The sequence below is a fragment of the Pinus tabuliformis genome, chromosome 6 (genome assembly GCF_031772625.1).
Source record: "Pinus tabuliformis cultivar Carrire ecotype Pingquan chromosome 6, CPIR1, whole genome shotgun sequence".
NCBI lineage: Eukaryota > Viridiplantae > Streptophyta > Pinopsida > Pinales > Pinaceae > Pinus > Pinus tabuliformis.
In genome coordinates, this window is record NC_142292.1 from 159819701 (window position 1) to 159836993 (window position 17293).

General features: G+C 36.2%; 1 protein-coding gene across 1 annotated transcript; it reads left to right on the forward strand.

The window, feature by feature from the left end:
- The first annotated feature begins 13011 nt into the window (after positions 1 to 13011).
- LOC149257877 (uncharacterized) lies at positions 13012 to 15740 on the forward strand. Its single transcript, XM_089390055.1, has 4 exons — positions 13012 to 13213; positions 13406 to 14055; positions 14989 to 15394; positions 15625 to 15740. Exons 1-4 carry the CDS (start codon positions 13012 to 13014, stop codon positions 15738 to 15740), a joined length of 1374 nt encoding a protein of 457 aa, XP_089246181.1.
- The last annotated feature ends 1553 nt before the right edge of the window (positions 15741 to 17293 follow it).

Here is a 17293-nt window from a genome sequence, read left to right on the forward strand (position 1 = left end):
CACATGTTGCAAAAATGTTTGTAAAATTGATAAATATATAACATCACTTGTATAAGCAACATAGTGATATTTTAGCCTTTTAGTTGGATAGCATGGGGTATGGTTTCTTTCTTAAAATTGACCATGAGTGTTCTATAAAATCTTGTCAAGTATGCTTTTGTTTGGTCTTGTAAGTTTGACATATGTTAGAAGTTACAAGTTTGCATATGGATACAGGTGTTGATTTCATTACTTCAGGATCTGAAGTACAAATGTAAGGGAGAAGAAAGTGTGGGATTTTAGAGACATTTGATCATGATGGTAGTACTATTTATACTTTTGGAGGACCAAAAGTCCTTCAGTGGGGAGGAATGATCTGGGTGGATCCCTAATGGCTCAAAAATCAATGTCCTTGGATTGTAGTGAAACCAAGACCAGATCGAAGAGCTTTTCGCCAGGATTCCAGTGGCATAGATGGAACCTAAATCTAACTCCATATGTTAAATTTATTGCTAGTCAAATTTCTGGTCAAATTTCGCTAAAGGATAGGTTTAGAAAGGCAACCAGTGAAATTTGGAGCTTTGACAAATTTGGAAGTCTGACTAAAATTGGAGGAATTTGGCTAAAATTAGTAAGGTGCTAGATAAATGTAGCAACATTGCTATAGCTGGAGAAACTGCCAAATATGGTGGCAAGACAAATGGCCCAATTGGTGGGGCCATGTGGTCCAATTAGATGGTGCCACGTGGCACCCCTAGAGTGGTAAAATGGGTCAAGTCAAACTGCAACTTCTTGGTGGGTTTGATTTTGTTTTATTTAAAAATATATATAATAAAATTTTTGGGCGGGCCACCTAATGGGTGGACCCGCCAATGGCCATGGTTACGGTCAACCAGAGTTGAACCGACATCAAGGTTGACCCGCTAACAATCATACACATTTCCCACTAAATAAACAAAACAAAAAAACACAACCCGTAGATAGTATAAGTAGCGAGGAGTCCTCGGGGTTCGACCGTTGTACCTCCCCAACAATAATTGGTTAATTTTAACTCTCCAAACACAATTCCATCTAGGAATAATTTGAAAAGTTCGTAGGCCAAATTATATTAACCCTGCGATGACCATTCGAAGAAGGGAACAAGATTCGTGGGTTGAGGAGGAGGAACCACGAGATCAAGAGGAACACGAACCAGTAGAACCCTGAAAACATGAACTAGACGTGGTGGAACCTTGAAGGAACAATTCTAGAGGAGGAATATTCTTAGAAAATATTCCCAAAACATTCCATGCATAATTTGTGAGGAATTTAAAGAGAGCCCAAAATTGACAGTGTCAGAATGGGATCATGTTTATACTCATTTTAACCAGAATTTCACAAGGATTGCAATGTTATAGCCTGTTTTTCCATCTGAGAAGCATATTTCAGGGGTCATGACAAAAACTCACCTTTTCCATTAATTGTTGGGCACAAAGTTCAAGACAACGATGCACCTTTCAAAAGAAGGTCATGTTTACAGTCAAAAGTCTCAGGATGACGAGATAGATTTGTTGGTGCTGAGATTGTTGTCATTTGAGCAATCTAATTTCAAGTCACTCCCAGGATTGGAAGTATATTAATGTATTTTTCCATGTACTTGCCATTTTTTTTATGAGATGAATGAAGCGGCCTCCCCATTATTGAAGCAGGGCCTAGAGACATAGTCCACACTGTATCAACTTGTTATCAAACTTTTTTTTTGCTTTGTCTATGATATCCGTTATGTTTATTCTTCTTTAAGTGTTCTGCATACATGGTTTTTACATGCTCTTTCATGCAATTATGCTAACATCAACCGAAGAAAAGATCCTGGATAATACAGGTAAGTCAGAGATTTTGGATCATTAAATGTGTATTACCATGCATATTCATGGAAATCAAAGTAGAAACAAGTTTAACTGGTAAAAATATGATTAATTTCATGAATTTAATAAAATTTTAAAGTTATAGTTTCAACAATGCCATTACCAACAAGATATACGATGTGGAAATTTGTAAAAGTAATAGTCATCTCCACACAAGCAAATATTAATTGGAGATTTGTAGGAGTAACATTAATAAATTTCTTTCATAGCTAATATGCCTACATATAATCTATCAAAAATGTTCACGCATCTAACGCAAGAATTGACATCTAAGATTTGAAATCAGTCCGACTTCCAAACAACAAACATACTTCGTTATCCCGTACATACTCCTCCCTCCACATAGTAAAATATTTTCACATGGAAAGCACCTGCAATCGCATCAATTATAGCAATCTATGGAGTAGTCTTGGATTAAATAAAAAGCTACGAGTTTCAACTAGAAGTGTTGATGGTGTTGTTTCAGCTGGTGCTCATGCTGATGTAGCTAGTGTGCCTCCTATTTGTGCTATTGGTGTTGGTGTTGTTGGAGATATTGCTGAGTAGATTGTATCTACACATGGCTATTGAAAGAAGTCGTCTCTTAATTAGCTCTCCGATCCATGCTAAGAAATAAACCTTAAAAATATTTACTACACTTGTGTGGAGCTTTGCTTATGCAGAGCTTTCACTATACGAAAAGCTTTGCACATTTCTTTACATGCAAAGCTATGCACATTGTTTAAAAAATTTAAACACTAGTCGTTACCAAATGTTTAAGTTTACGTACTTTCCTGTAAAAAAGAAAAGAAAAAAATCAATGCCACATGTTCCAAAATGCTTAATTTTACATGCTTTGAAATAAATTATTAACTCATAAAAATATGATTAATTTCATGAATTTATTAAAACGTTAAAGTTATAGTTTCAATAACTCCATTACCACTATGGAAATTTGTAAAAGTAATATTTGTCTCTTACTTATCTCCCTAGCCCACGCTAATAAATAAACCTTAAAAATATTTACCAGACTTGTGCTGAGATTTCATTGTGTGGGAAACAATGCACAAACAAAGCTTCATGCACGACTTTACATGCAAAGCTCTGCACACTATTTAAAAAATTTAAACACCAGGTATTGGAGAATATTTAAGTTTACATGTCTTGTTTTCATAAAAAAGAAAAGAAAAAAATCAATGCAACGTGTTCCTAAATGCTTAATTTTACATGCTTTGACATAAATGAATAACTGGTAAAAATATGATTAATTTCATGAATTTAATAAAACATTACATATATAGTTTCAATAATGCCATTACCACTGTAGAGATTTGTAAAATTAATAGTCGTCTCTTATTTATCTCCTCATCCCACACTAAGAAATAAATCATAAAAATATTTACTAAGCTTGTGTGGAGCTTTCACTGTGCGAAACGCTTCGCATAAGCAAAGCTTTGCACACTTCTTTACATGAAAATCTCCGCACAGTATTTAAAAACTTTAAACACTAAGTGCTAACAAATGTTTAAGTTTACATTCCTTCCTTTCAAAAAAAGAAGAAAAAATCAACACCACGTGTTCCTAAATGCTTAATTTTATGTGCTTTGAAATAAATAATTAACTGGTAAAAATATGATTAATTTCATGAATTTAATAAAATGTTAAAGTTATAGTCTCAATAATTCCATTACCGCTGTGGAAATTCATAAAAGTAATAGTTGTATTTTACTTAGCTCTTCATCCCATGCGAATAAATAAACCTTAATAATATTTACTAGACTTGTGCAGAGCTTTGCTTGTGCAGATCTTTTGCTGTTCGAAAAGTTATGCACAATGCTTTACATGCAAAGCTCTTCACAATATTTAAAAACTTTAAACCCCAAGTGTTAATGAATGTTTAAGTTTGCATGCCTTCATTTTGAATAAATAAATAAAAAATAAAAAATCAACGCCACATGTTCCTAAATGCTTAATTTTACAAGCTTTGAGATAAATGATTATCTGGTAAAAATATAATTTCATGAATTTAATAAAATGTTAAAGATATAGTTTCAATAATGTCATTACCAGTGTGGAAATTTGTAAAATTAATAAGTGTCTCTTACATAGCTCCCCAGTTGTCAGACCCCACGTAGTGGTTGCCTTCAACACCACCATGGGTGATGTATGACACCGACGATATTTCATTGCAAGTTACACAACTACTTTAACTTGAACTACGCCTAACAACCTATGTGTCTTAACAAATTTATCTTTAGACTTTTGCAGAATTAAAGTGTTCAATACAATTCAACACAATAGCTCTTTGTCCACTCCTTAAACTAAAACAATCTTGTTATCATTCAATTCTTATCAATAGTTCATTCCAAAATAATGATAGTGCAAGAACATGAATAGAACACAAATGTGGGAGGGGGAATTCCCAAATACTTCTTTCCCAATTGATATTACTTTCATAATCCAAGAAATATAATACAACGAATGTTACGATGATGGGGATAGTCGTCTGTCTTGGGCCAACAAACTCATCCAATAGAGATACAAGAAGTTCATGTCATTGTCAAAAGACTTGTACCTGCAACCTACATAGAAACCCTAAGAAAATATGCCCCAACAAAACCCCCAAATCAAGTTTCTTTGATGTGTTCCCTTGTTGTGTTTCTCGTCCTTAGTGATATTTCTTGAGTCCTCTTTGTTCTTCGTTAGATCCTTGAATGATTGAATGATGTCCTTTCCATCTTCCGATCTCTCCTTTTTATATCTGGTCTACTTGATAGTTGGTGTGGGCCGACTGTTATCACCCAAAAAATGTTCACCTAGCCATTTCTTACTAGGTTGATCGAAATACACAATACATATTTCATTAAATTTGGAAGTTTTTTATTACAAGGCCTTCAACAACATTCATTCTTTTGTAAATCGCCATATTAACTTGATTCAACATTAAAATAATTTTAGTAATCTCAAACCAATTAGAAATTGTGAATAGGTCAAACATGGGGTTGTTATGTACAATAGTATCAATACACAATAGGAGTGTGAAATCAAAAATAAATTACATTTATAAACTTATATGAATACATATAACTAAATGAAATTCAATAAATAACTTCCCATTCATGTCCAGTATCAGCAGTGATTTTGTCTTCAAGTCATATTGGATTCTAATAATGAAATTATTTAAACCACAAATAAACTATTTAAGAATTGAAAATGACAAAATGCTAATATGGATTGGAAAATCAATGTCCTATGGTGCAAAAAGTTTAAATACAACCATTTTTGACCCATCTCTTTAATGAGTCTAGATGGTCCACTTAACACATAATTTGTTAATTAATTATTCCATGTTTTATTAAGAAGAGAATTTTGTTTTACATAGAGTTTTGTTTCAAAACAATACAATATGAGATTAATACAGTCTTAATAAATTACGTGATAGACAAATAAAAGTCAATAAATGGATTCCTTATTAAATTAAATGAGATGAGATGATTGCATATACAAATAGTTGATTTAAGAATATATGAAAAAAAATTATGCGTTAAAAATTGAATGCCCTACAATTTAACGAGTAGTATTCACTTATGAGCCATCACCCATTAGCCTAAATAGTCCACTTAATACTTATTATCAAGAAATTAAAAGACTTATTTTTCGAAAAAATGCATCATAATATATGGATATTATAAATCACATTTATATACTCATATTAATGGACATGAATAAGTACAAGTCAATAATATAATTCTAGCTCAAGTGATGATTTCAGTTTATTTAAAATACAAATTTACAAAAAAATGACTTTAAATAATGAAATTAGATGCCTTACAATTCAAAAAGTTCAATGACATAATTCATCCATGATTGTGTCTAATCAAACCTTGATAATCCACTTATCAATTATTATCATCATATATATGTTTTTTTAAGAAATGCAAAATTATTTAGAATACATTTTTATCTCAAAAATTACATATCACATTTATGCACTCATATTAGTGCATTTTATATGTAAACAATGAATAACTCACTTTGTACCTTGTTGATTTTCAATATGATATGATTGCAGTTACAACCATTAATTGATTCAAGCATACAAATTTATGAAAACTATCGATTGAGAAATCACATATCTTATGCTTCAAAAATATCAAATCATTTACCTATGACACATTTCTCATTAGCCTTATTAGTGAATTATGCATTGTGAATAGTGAATAATGCACATAACATTTATCAAGTAAATTAATTATAATTTCTTTAGTAAGAATAGCACCTTTGTTTGCAAGTATTTTATTACTTGGCCTTCAACAACATTCATTCTTTTGTAAATCGTCATATTAACTTGATTCAACATTAAAATAATTTTAGTAATTTCAAACCAATTAGAGATCATGAATAGGTCAAACATGGGGTTGTTATGTACAATAGTATCAATACAAAAAAGGAGTGTGAAATCAAACTCTTAGAAGAAATTGATTTAAGCTAAATCATATTAGTATGGCAACTCTAACCCCCTTTCCCCCAACCTACGGGGGATTTGTTGATTGAATGATGGTGATGTGAAGATCTTATTGTAAATGACAACGATAAGTGTCCCTTGCATTTATTTGAAACTAGTCTACTAAAACCTTAGTAAAATGTTCTTGTGCTCAATTTCCTATGGTCCCTATGTGCCTTTATAAAGCACTAATGAGGGGGTCATCATTCATCTTCATAGGATGCAAACATCCACTATAAAAGTTATACATTGTTGATCTAGGTATTTCAAGAAGGTTAGGCACCATTGATCTATCTCCACTCAAATCCAAGTACATCAAATGAGAGTTCTTAAATGGGTATTCAAGTCATTCCATTATGATGGACAATGTCACAAATTGAAGTAAACAAGAAACTTTAGTGGTGACTTCTTGTAAGTAGTGGAGGCAAGGGTTTTCAAATATTAGCACAGTTGATGGTAGTGTGGATATTGATCTCTCCTTGTCAACATTGTCAAAACCAATAATAGTCTCGATGTAAATTTAGTGTCAACCAACTGTATGGAAAACCATGATTGATCATTACTTTCACTAAGAAGAGAAAATGATAAGCATTTTTAATGGGGAAGAAATAAGTGTGAAACATAACTCATGTATTTTAGTTGAAATTTATATAAGTCCCCGTGTTCTTTAATTATTAAATACTTAATGTAAATACAAATAAATTATCATTAAGATATTGATTTTGAAGATTAAATATGTATTAAAAGGCATTCATCTATGAAACTTGATTTTTCATGTAGTCTGAATAAACCACTTAAAGTTTATTATCAATTAATTCTAATTAGTTTTGTATAAGATATATCTTTACTTACATTAATAGGTTTATTTCAAAAATAAATTACAATTATAAACTTATATGAATACATATAACTAAATGAAATTCAATAAATAACTTCTGAGTCTTGTTGGATTCTATGAGATTATTTTAAGTACAAATAGTTTATTTAAGAATTGAAATCTACAAAATGTTAATATTGATGGGAAAAGCATGTCATATGGTGAAAAAAGTTTAAAGGCATCCATTTATGGCCCATCTCTTGAATGAGCTTAAATAGTCTACTTAATGCTCATGGTGAAGTCATTAATCCATGTTTTATTAGAAAATTCATTTTCTTTACATGGTTTTTTATTCTAGAAATAGCAATTTCACATTTATACATTCATATTAAACCACATGATAGTTAAATAAAAATAAATTAATGGTTTCTTGACTTATTGACTTATATGACATGATTGCATATAAGAATAATTGATTTAATAATGCATAGTTAGAAAAAATTATCAATTCAAAATAGAATAAACCAGTTAGAACTCATAAATAATTGATTTTAAATTATTAATTTTCTAAAAATATATATTTTTACTTACATTGAGATCTTTATTTCAAAAATAAATTCCATTTATACATACATACATACATACGAAATATAATTTAATACATACTTGTCTTGTTGGTTTCTATGAGATTATTTCAATTACAAATAATTTATTTAAGAAATGAAATTTACGAAATGTTAATAAAGGTGGGAAAATCAAATGCCATAGGTTGCATAAAGTTTAAATACATTTATTTATGACTTGTACCTTGAAATAACTTTAACAATCTACTTAACATTCATCACCAATTAATTATTCCATGTGTTGTTAGGAAAAACATTTCATATTACATGGAGTTTTATTTAAAAAAAAAAAAAGTGTCACATTTACACACTTAGATATATGGCTTTATATAGACCACTTAAAACTCATTATCAATTAATTATAATTTGTTTTGTAAAATATATATATATATATATATATATATATATATATATATATATATATATTTACTTACATTAAGAGTTACATTTAGAAAATGCATCACAATTATGAACTTCTATCAATGCATATAGCCAAATAGAATTCTTCAACTCATATTGGATTCCATGAAATTATTTAAACCAAAAATAAAATATTTAAGAAATGAAAATGAAAAAATGCTAATATGGATTAGAAAATCAATGTCTTATGGTGCAAAAAGTTTAAATACAACCATTTTTACCCAAATCTTTAATGAGTCTAGATGGTCCACTTAACACATTGTTAATTAATTATTCCATGTTTTATTAAGAAGAGAATTTTGTTTTTCATGGAGTTTTGTTTCAAAACAATACAATATGAGATTAATACAATCTTAATAAATTCCATGATAGACAAATAAAAGTCAATAAATGGATTCCTTATTAAATTAAATGAGATGAGATGATTGCATATACAAATAGTTGATTTAAGAATATATGAAAAAAAATATGGGTTAAAAATTGAATGCCTTACAATTTAATGAGTAGTATTCACTTATGAGCCATCACCCATTAAGCCTAAATAGTCCACTTAATACTTATTATCAAGAAATTAAAAGACGTATTTTTCGAAAAAATGCATCATAGTATACTCATATTGATGGACATAACTAAGTACAAGTCAATAATATAATTCTAGCTCAAGTGATATGATTTCAATTTATTTAAAATACAAATTTACAAAAAAATGACTTTAAATAATGAAATTATATGCCTTACAGTTCGAAAAGTTCAATGACATAATTCATCCATGATAGTGTAATGACCCCAGATTTATGTAAATTTGAAAGTTACTGTGGTAAAAGACGAATACAGTTGTTATTATGTTTTAAACAAAACTGTGGCAAACTAATTCTGATTAAATAATTTAATTTAAATATTTTCTTAGAATTGCTGGCAGCCTCTAAGAGGTGAATCTTAAAGAAAAGGATCAGTGTGATAACTGATGGAACTACCCTTCAAAAAGGGAAAAAAACCCTAACTTGGGGATTCTGTGCTGTGAGGACAGACAGAGGAAAAAGAAAAGAAAACAAATCTTGCTCCAAGGGGGGGCAAGGAGGTTAAGTCTGGTGAGGACCAGATAACCTGGCACCAGGAGTGCACTGTTCCTGTTGAGGGCTGGAGGCCTGCAGGATTGCTCGGGGGGAGAACACCGTCCGAAGGATGGATCTCATTGGCTGGGAGGAGAGCAGAAATTAAGCAGGTGACCTTTGTTTGAATAAAACCATTCCTGACAGAGGAAATCAGGTACGGTTCCAAACTGGTAAGTCCCTGATAGGAAAATGAACATGCATTAAAGTTACAGTAATTTGAATGGGAAAGGACTGTTGTTTTTCCTAGATACTGTTAAAAGATTTTACCATGTGACCTTGAGGTAGAAAACTGTTAGTTAATGGAGTAGTCAATAACTCAACCAGACATTAACCTGTGCAAAACTACTTAATGACTCTGTGTAGAGAGTGTTATTAAACGGGCGTACTTATAAAACAAGGAATCTGTGACAAGGTTGTAACCATGCACCGATGGATACAAACAAGGAAAGCACTGTGTGATGTTGTACAGGCGAGACAGTGGTATTAAACTACGTTACATTGCATGTAGCCAGAAAAATGAAAACATTTTAGCCAACCCGAGAGCGGAAGTAAATAACTGTAAGAGATGATTTAATCACAGCAGAGAACCTGTGCAAGCACGATGATGGGCATTATTCCTAGTATGGCCGAGAGGCGATGCATGCGAATAAAATGACAGACCCTCGTATTCATTATTCCTAGTATGGCCGAGAGGCGATGCATGCGAATAAAATGACAGACCCTCGTATTCATTATTCCTAGTATGGCCGAGAGGCGATGCATGCAAATAAAACTACCAACCCTCGAATTTAGCACATGAACTGTGAAAACCATGCATGCACATATAAAATACAAACCCTCATATCAAACAGATGAACTGTAAAAAGTTATGCATGAGCGCTCAGACGCGGAATAGCCGCCAAACATATTATGAGGAATAATAATATACAACTTTAGAAGTTACAGAAGCATGAACTGAAACTGTTAACATAACCCCGTACCCCCGAGGCGGAGGCCGCGGGTGAGCTAGCAAGCCATAGCGAAATATAACCACATATCTATTTGCAAAAGCGGCAAACAACAATGAAAATTCCATTAAAACACAGGAATGCCCGAGAGCTTAATGTCTATCTACTGTGGCAATTACTGCTAGCTTCAACAGAACACTTTCGAATTCAAATATATATATATCATTACATTCAAAAAGGGGATCAAGCCCCATAAAACTAAGACGGGTTCTGATCTGAAAACCCAACGAGTATTTGGACCATACAATCAATATCAAGTTGTTACAGGATGGCCTGGTAATTAATAGCACAAGATTGAACATACATAACAGAACCGGAGACGGTCTCCAAGCATAACTCTCGCAAGAGAGGATTCTCCATCGTATGCAGCGAAGGCAGCTGTAGGGGTTTCCCACCGGGATTAACCGACAATGGGAGCAAGGAATCCGTGCTGAAACAATAAAGATTCATACCCAATCATATGTAACAGCTCTTGTCTGAAACCTCTAATCACTATAAACCAGGGCAGGGTACGAAAGGTCATAGCATACCTGTGTTAAGCCGGTGAGATGCGCCGCTGGAGAGAAAGCCATAGATGGATCTGCAGCGTAGTAGGTTGCAGCTACAAACCCGACAATGAAACTATGAGAACTGTATGCGTTACTCCAGGTTAACAAAACCTAAAACTTAACCCAAGGATTGTCAATGAAAATTACCTGCGAGGACTCGATGCTGAACGGGAAGACAAACCCTGGAGGGTTACAGTCTGGAGGCACAAGGGAGCTGGTGTCGAACTGTGGAAGGAACATCGAACCAGATCCGCAAAGACCGCGGCACCAAATGAAGAAAATGATAAACTGAATTTCACTTAAAAAAGTCTTAGTAAAACCCTTGACAATTGACAACCCTCCGATCACCAAACTTAATCTGGACCGTCGAAGTAAGGCGGGAGCCTGTGGTGATAAAACCGAAGTCCGCAATCCCAAAGCATCACGTGGCTGGTGAAACCAGGTCATGCCACCTGCCCCGGACGTACTGCCGCGTTTATGGTAGGATGAGTTGTCAACAGGCTCTGTGGCGGGATATCAAGTCCACACCATTAACCATTGTAAATATCTCGAGCAGATTGTCATAGGTAGAATAAACCAAGGTATGGGTTATGTTAATTCGGTGAGGTGGGTGTATTGAAAGGTATATTGAACATGTATAACCGTAAACTTTGGCATAGATATATATATATTAATACACCCCGACTTATTTATATGTTTAGCAATGTTTATGGTTGACAATTGCTTATGCTTTATGCAAATGTTTTTAATAATAGGAAAATAGAATGTAAAGTGCACTTTAATCATATAGATTGATATGGTTATGGTCATAATGATTGGAAAAAAAATCATATGAGCATTATGTTTAGGCAAGTTGGTATGTATAACTTAAAAAAAAAAAATTGGATATATGGCTAGGGACGTGACAAGTGGTATCAGAGCCCAGTTTCAACGCTGTGGCCTCAAGTAGAACATACCAGTATGCAGAAGGGTACACCAAGCAACTCATGCAAGCTAACAATGTACTTAACTGTGTTCTGTTTATTTGCACTGATATACAGAATTGCAACAAATCAACAGTTAAAACCAGAAAGGAGACAAAATGCAAGAACCCGGCAGTAACCCTCAAGAAAATGCAGAACTGTGGGTGCAATTGGATGCAGAGTCACGGAGTACTAATCTTGCAATCCTGGAAGCCGTCCGGGAATTGAAGAATGAAATGGCACGGCTGCGAGAGGACAACGCACGTCTAACAGTTGAACAGGAAAAGATTCTGAAAAGCCTGTCAAACAGGCAAAACCCACCCCTGTCCAACCCCAGTGCAGAACAACAAAGGGTAACAGAAGAACAAGATCATCAAATGGAACCTGAAAACTTCCAAGACAAGGAGGATCACTCTGATAATGCACCTCAACAGCAAACATCAAAACGTCAGAAAGTGGAATTGCAGGGAGAATTCCGAAAGATTAAACCTCCACATTTTGATGGTGAGCAAGAGGAAGCTGCTGAAGCCTGGTTGATCAATATGAACAAGTATTTTCAGTTGTATGAGTACGACCACAACCTGAAAGCAAGATTGGCAATCTTCCAATTACAAGGCAAGGCAACCTTGTGGTGGGAAGAAATCAAGATAGTCAAAGGGGTCAGCGAACGAACTATTACATGGGAGAAATTCCAGAAGTATTTCAAGGAGAGGTACCTGACAGAACGCTTCTATGATGAGAAGGCAAGAGAATTTCACGACTTAAGACTGGGACAGCAGACCATGGACGAGTTCATTAATCGTTTTACCTCGCTGCTACGTTATGTACCTTACATCAAGGAAGAAAAAGCCAAGGTTCAGAGGTTTGTGAGCAGCCTACCTTCATACATAAGGGAAAGGATTGAATTCGATAATCCTAGAACCATGGATGAAGCCATCCGTAAGGCGAGAATCTGTTACCAGCAGAGTAAACAGAAGGGGGACACTTCCATCAAGAGATGGAATGAGAAAAGAAGTGGTCGGGTGGTTGGAAGCAGCAAAGGAAGTCGCAGCAGTGGGAATAAGAGTGCCGGTAAAGGACTGAGTAGCAGACCTGCTGCAAGGAACGCGCCCCGGTCCAGACCAATGAGCAGTCTGTTAGATCAGCTGATGAAGGGATGACCAGACCACCAGTGCAATGCTGGGGTTGTGGAGGACCCCACTATGTTAAAAACTGCCCGCAGAGGAAAGGAACAGACCAGATATCTCAGATACATGAGGCTTCAACGGTTGGGGACGTGGCCCGTAGTGTGCCCAGAATCAATGCGGCGCTGGAGGACCGTCAAGCGGAGTACCAGCCATCTATGATTGAATTCGAAGGTAAAATCTCAAACCTGTCCTTAGCTGTTCTTATAGACCCAGGGGCTACCTTAAGTTATATTAGTCCGAATATAGTAGAACAGTGTAAACTGCAGGCTGAAAAATTCAAAAATCCGTGGCTGGTCCAACTAGCTACAGGAGCCAAGAGACGAGTCTTGGCCAAGGTGAATAATTGTGCCTTAACCTTAGCAGGGCAGCCAATAGTGGCAGATTTGAATGTATTACCGTTGGGCTCCTATGATATTTTGATTGGGATGGACTGGCTGGAGAAACACTGGTCCTTGGTTAACTGCAAGACCAAGACCATATATTATAAGGATGACCTGGGAGACCAGCAGGAATTGCAAGGAATTAGACACCCTGTGCAGATTCGACCTATTACAGCTACCCAGTTAGCTAAGTGCATCAAGAAGAAATGTCAAATCTACGCTATCCAAGTGGGATACGCAAATCAGAAAGACACAACTGCCATGCTGGGTAACATGCCGATAGTGCAGGAGTTTGCAGATGTTTTTCCTGAGGAAGTGCCGGGATTACCACCAAAACGGGATGTGGATTTCACTATTGAGCTAATTCCAGGGGCAGCACCTGTATCACGGGCACCCTATCGTATGAGTGTGCCAGAACTGACAGAATTAAAGATGCAGCTACAAGAACTGTTAGATAAAAATTACATCCGTCCCAGCGTGTCGCCTTGGGGAGCCCCAGTGCTGTTCGTCAAAAAGAAAGATGGAACTTTACGGATGTGCATTGATTATCGCCAGCTAAATAAGCTTACAATCAAAAACAAATATCCTTTGCCTAGAATCGACGAGCTCTTTGATCAGGTGAAGGGGGCAACGGTATTTTCAAAAATTGATCTGCGATCTGGTTACCATCAGATCAGAATAAAAGAGGAGGATATCGCTAAGACCGCCTTCAGAACGCGGTATGGGCACTATGAGTTCGTGGTGCTACCTTTTGGGCTGACAAATGCACCTGCCACTTTCATGTGTTTGATGAACAAGGTGTTTCAGCGGTTTTTAGACAAATTTGTGCTGATATTCATAGATGACATTCTGATTTACAGCAAATCAAGGAAGGAGCATGAGGAACACCTTAAATTGGTGTTGCAAACTTTGCGGGAACATCAATTATATGCAAAGTTCAGCAAATGCGATTTTTACAAGGAGGAGATACAATATTTGGGCCACGTGATCACTAAAGAGGGCATCGCTGTGGATCCTGAGAAGATTAGAACTATAATGGAGTGGCCTATTCCAAAGGACGTGGCAGACATTAGGTCCTTTATGGGGTTAGCAGGGTATTATAGAAGATTTGTCGAAGGCTTTTCGAGAGTAGCATACCCAATCACCTCTTTGCAAAAGAAAGGAAAAACATTTAAGTGGACCTCAGCGTGCCAAAAGAGCTTTGAGCAGCTCAAGCACTTACTTACTACTGCACCTATATTAAGTATCGCTGATCCTAACAAGGATTATGTAGTCTGCACGGACGCAAGCAAGGAAGGTGTGGGAGGAGTGCTGATGCAGGAAGGAAGAGTCATTGCTTACGAATCTAGAAAGTTGAAAGAGCATGAGCAGAAATACTCTGCTTACGACATGGAGCTGGCTGCTGTCATTCATGCCCTGAAAATGTGGCGACATTACCTTGTGGGCAGAAAATTTCTGTTATTAACAGACCACCACAGTTTAACGAACTACTTCAGTCAACCCACCTTAAATACAAGACAAGCTCGCTGGGCTGACTTCTTAAGTGGGTTCGACTTTGAAATTAAGCATCTAAAGGGTAAGGAGAACCGAGTAGCGGATGCATTAAGTCGGAAGGTGCAATGCGTGTGCAGAATTTCAGTTAGTGAGTGGCAAAGTACCTTATTGGAAAAGATAAAAATAGCGGCTGATCAAGATGCTGTTTATCAGCACATCAAACAGAAATTACAGCAGCAATCTAATAAGGAATTACTACAAGGGTACAAACTAGATGATGCTGATATGTTGTGCTTTAATAATAAGCTGTATGTGCCCAATGAAGACAGCATTAAGAAGATGATTTTAGATGAGTTTCATACCAGCCATTATGCGGGACACCCGGGCTACCAGAAAATGGTTACCACACTCCGCAAAGAATACTACTGGCCAAAAATGAAGCAAGAGATAGCTGAGTATCTAGCACGCTGTCTAGAATGTCAGCAAATTAAGGCGGAACACATGCACCCAGCAGGGCTGTTACAACCTCTACCCATTCCAGAATGGAAGTGGGAGACTATATCCATGGATTTTATAACGGGACTGCCCAAGACCAAGAAGAATAATGATTCCATTATGGTGGTGGTGGATAAGTTGAGTAAGGCAGCACACTTCATACCTGTGCAATCGACATATAAGGCTGTACAAATTGCCCATATTTTCATGCAGCATGTGTTCAAATTACATGGGCTGCCGAAAGTGATTATCTCCGATCGGGACGTCAAGTTTACATCAACCTTTTGGAGGACACTGTTTGCGGAACTGGGAACACAGCTGAATTTTAGTACAGCTTATCATCCCCAAACTGATGGCCAAACAGAACGAGTAAATCAAGTTGTGGAAGACATGCTGAGAGCATGTGTTTTGATGAAGCCAACTCAATGGGAGGACTATCTCCACTTAGTCGAATTCGCATACAACAATGGGTACCATTCCTCAACTCAGATGAGTCCTTTTGAGGTTATGTATGGGCGGAAGTGCCGCACACCCGCAAGCTGGGGTGGACCGGAAGACAGGTTGCGAATTGGTCCTGATATGTTACAGGAAATGGAGAATACAGTGAAAAGGGTGCGTACTAACTTGAAAGCCGCTCAAGACAGGCAAAAAAGTTTCGCTGATCGAAAAAGAAGATTTAAGGAATTCCAGGTTGGGGATCATGTGTTTGTGAGGATCCAACCAAGAAGGAGTACCTTGCAGTGGAGGGGATGTGCCAAGCTAGCACCTCGTTACTTTGGGCCTTTCCAGATCTTGGCCAAAGTAGGACCGGTCGCCTATCAACTTGCCCTACCAAGCCATATTAAGATTCACAATGTGTTTCGCGTATCCGTATTAAAGCAATACGTTTACGATCCTAAACATGTGATTCAATGGCAGAATGTGCGGGTAAGAAGTAATCTGGTTATTATGGATAAGCATTGTTTATAAACTGAAAAATAACTAAATCCATTCTGTTTGCAGGTCGAGCCGGAAGGCGAGGTTCTAGTCGAACCACTGACCATTCTCGACCGGAGAGAAGTGCAGCTGCGGAAACGAGTTATTTCCCAAGCTAAAGTGCAGTGGCAGCACTATGGACCAGAGGAGGCCACTTGGGAAGATGAGGAACTCCTTAGAGAGGCTTATCCAAACCTGTTTATAGGAGATAGACATCGGGACGATGTCCAATCTCAGGAGGGGGAGATGTAATGACCCCAGATTTATGTAAATTTGAAAGTTACTGTGGTAAAAGACGAATACAGTTGTTATTATGTTTTAAACAAAACTGTGGCAAACTAATTCTGATTAAATAATTTAATTTAAATATTTTCTTAGAATTGCTGGCAGCCTCTAAGAGGTGAATCTTAAAGAAAAGGATCAGTGTGATAACTGATGGAACTACCCTTCAAAAAGGGAAAAAAACCCTAACTTGGGGATTCTGTGCTGTGAGGACAGACAGAGGAAAAAGAAAAGAAAACAAATCTTGCTCCAAGGGGGGGCAAGGAGGTTAAGTCTGGTGAGGACCAGATAACCTGGCACCAGGAGTGCACTGTTCCTGTTGAGGGCTGGAGGCCTGCAGGATTGCTCGGGGGGAGAACACCGTCCGAAGGATGGATCTCATTGGCTGGGAGGAGAGCAGAAATTAAGCAGGTGACCTTTGTTTGAATAAAACCATTCCTGACAGAGGAAATCAGGTACGGTTCCAAACTGGTAAGTCCCTGATAGGAAAATAAACATGCATTAAAGTTACAGTAATTTGAATGGGAAAGGACTGTTGTTTTTCCTAGATACTGTTAAAAGATTTTACCATGTGACCTTGAGGTAGAAAACTGTTAGTTAATGGAGTAGTCAATAACTCAAACAG

Coding starts and splice junctions, on each gene's coding strand:
- LOC149257877 (XM_089390055.1), top strand. CDS start 13,012: ATGACCAGACCACCAGTGCAATGCTGGGGTTGTGGAGGACCCCACTAT. Junction 14,056..14,988: donor ATCAGGTGAAGGGGGCAACG/GTATTTTCAAAA, acceptor TTTGAAATTAAG/CATCTAAAGGGTAAGGAGAA. Junction 15,395..15,624: donor TCTAGCACGCTGTCTAGAAT/GTCAGCAAATTA, acceptor ATTTTCATGCAG/CATGTGTTCAAATTACATGG.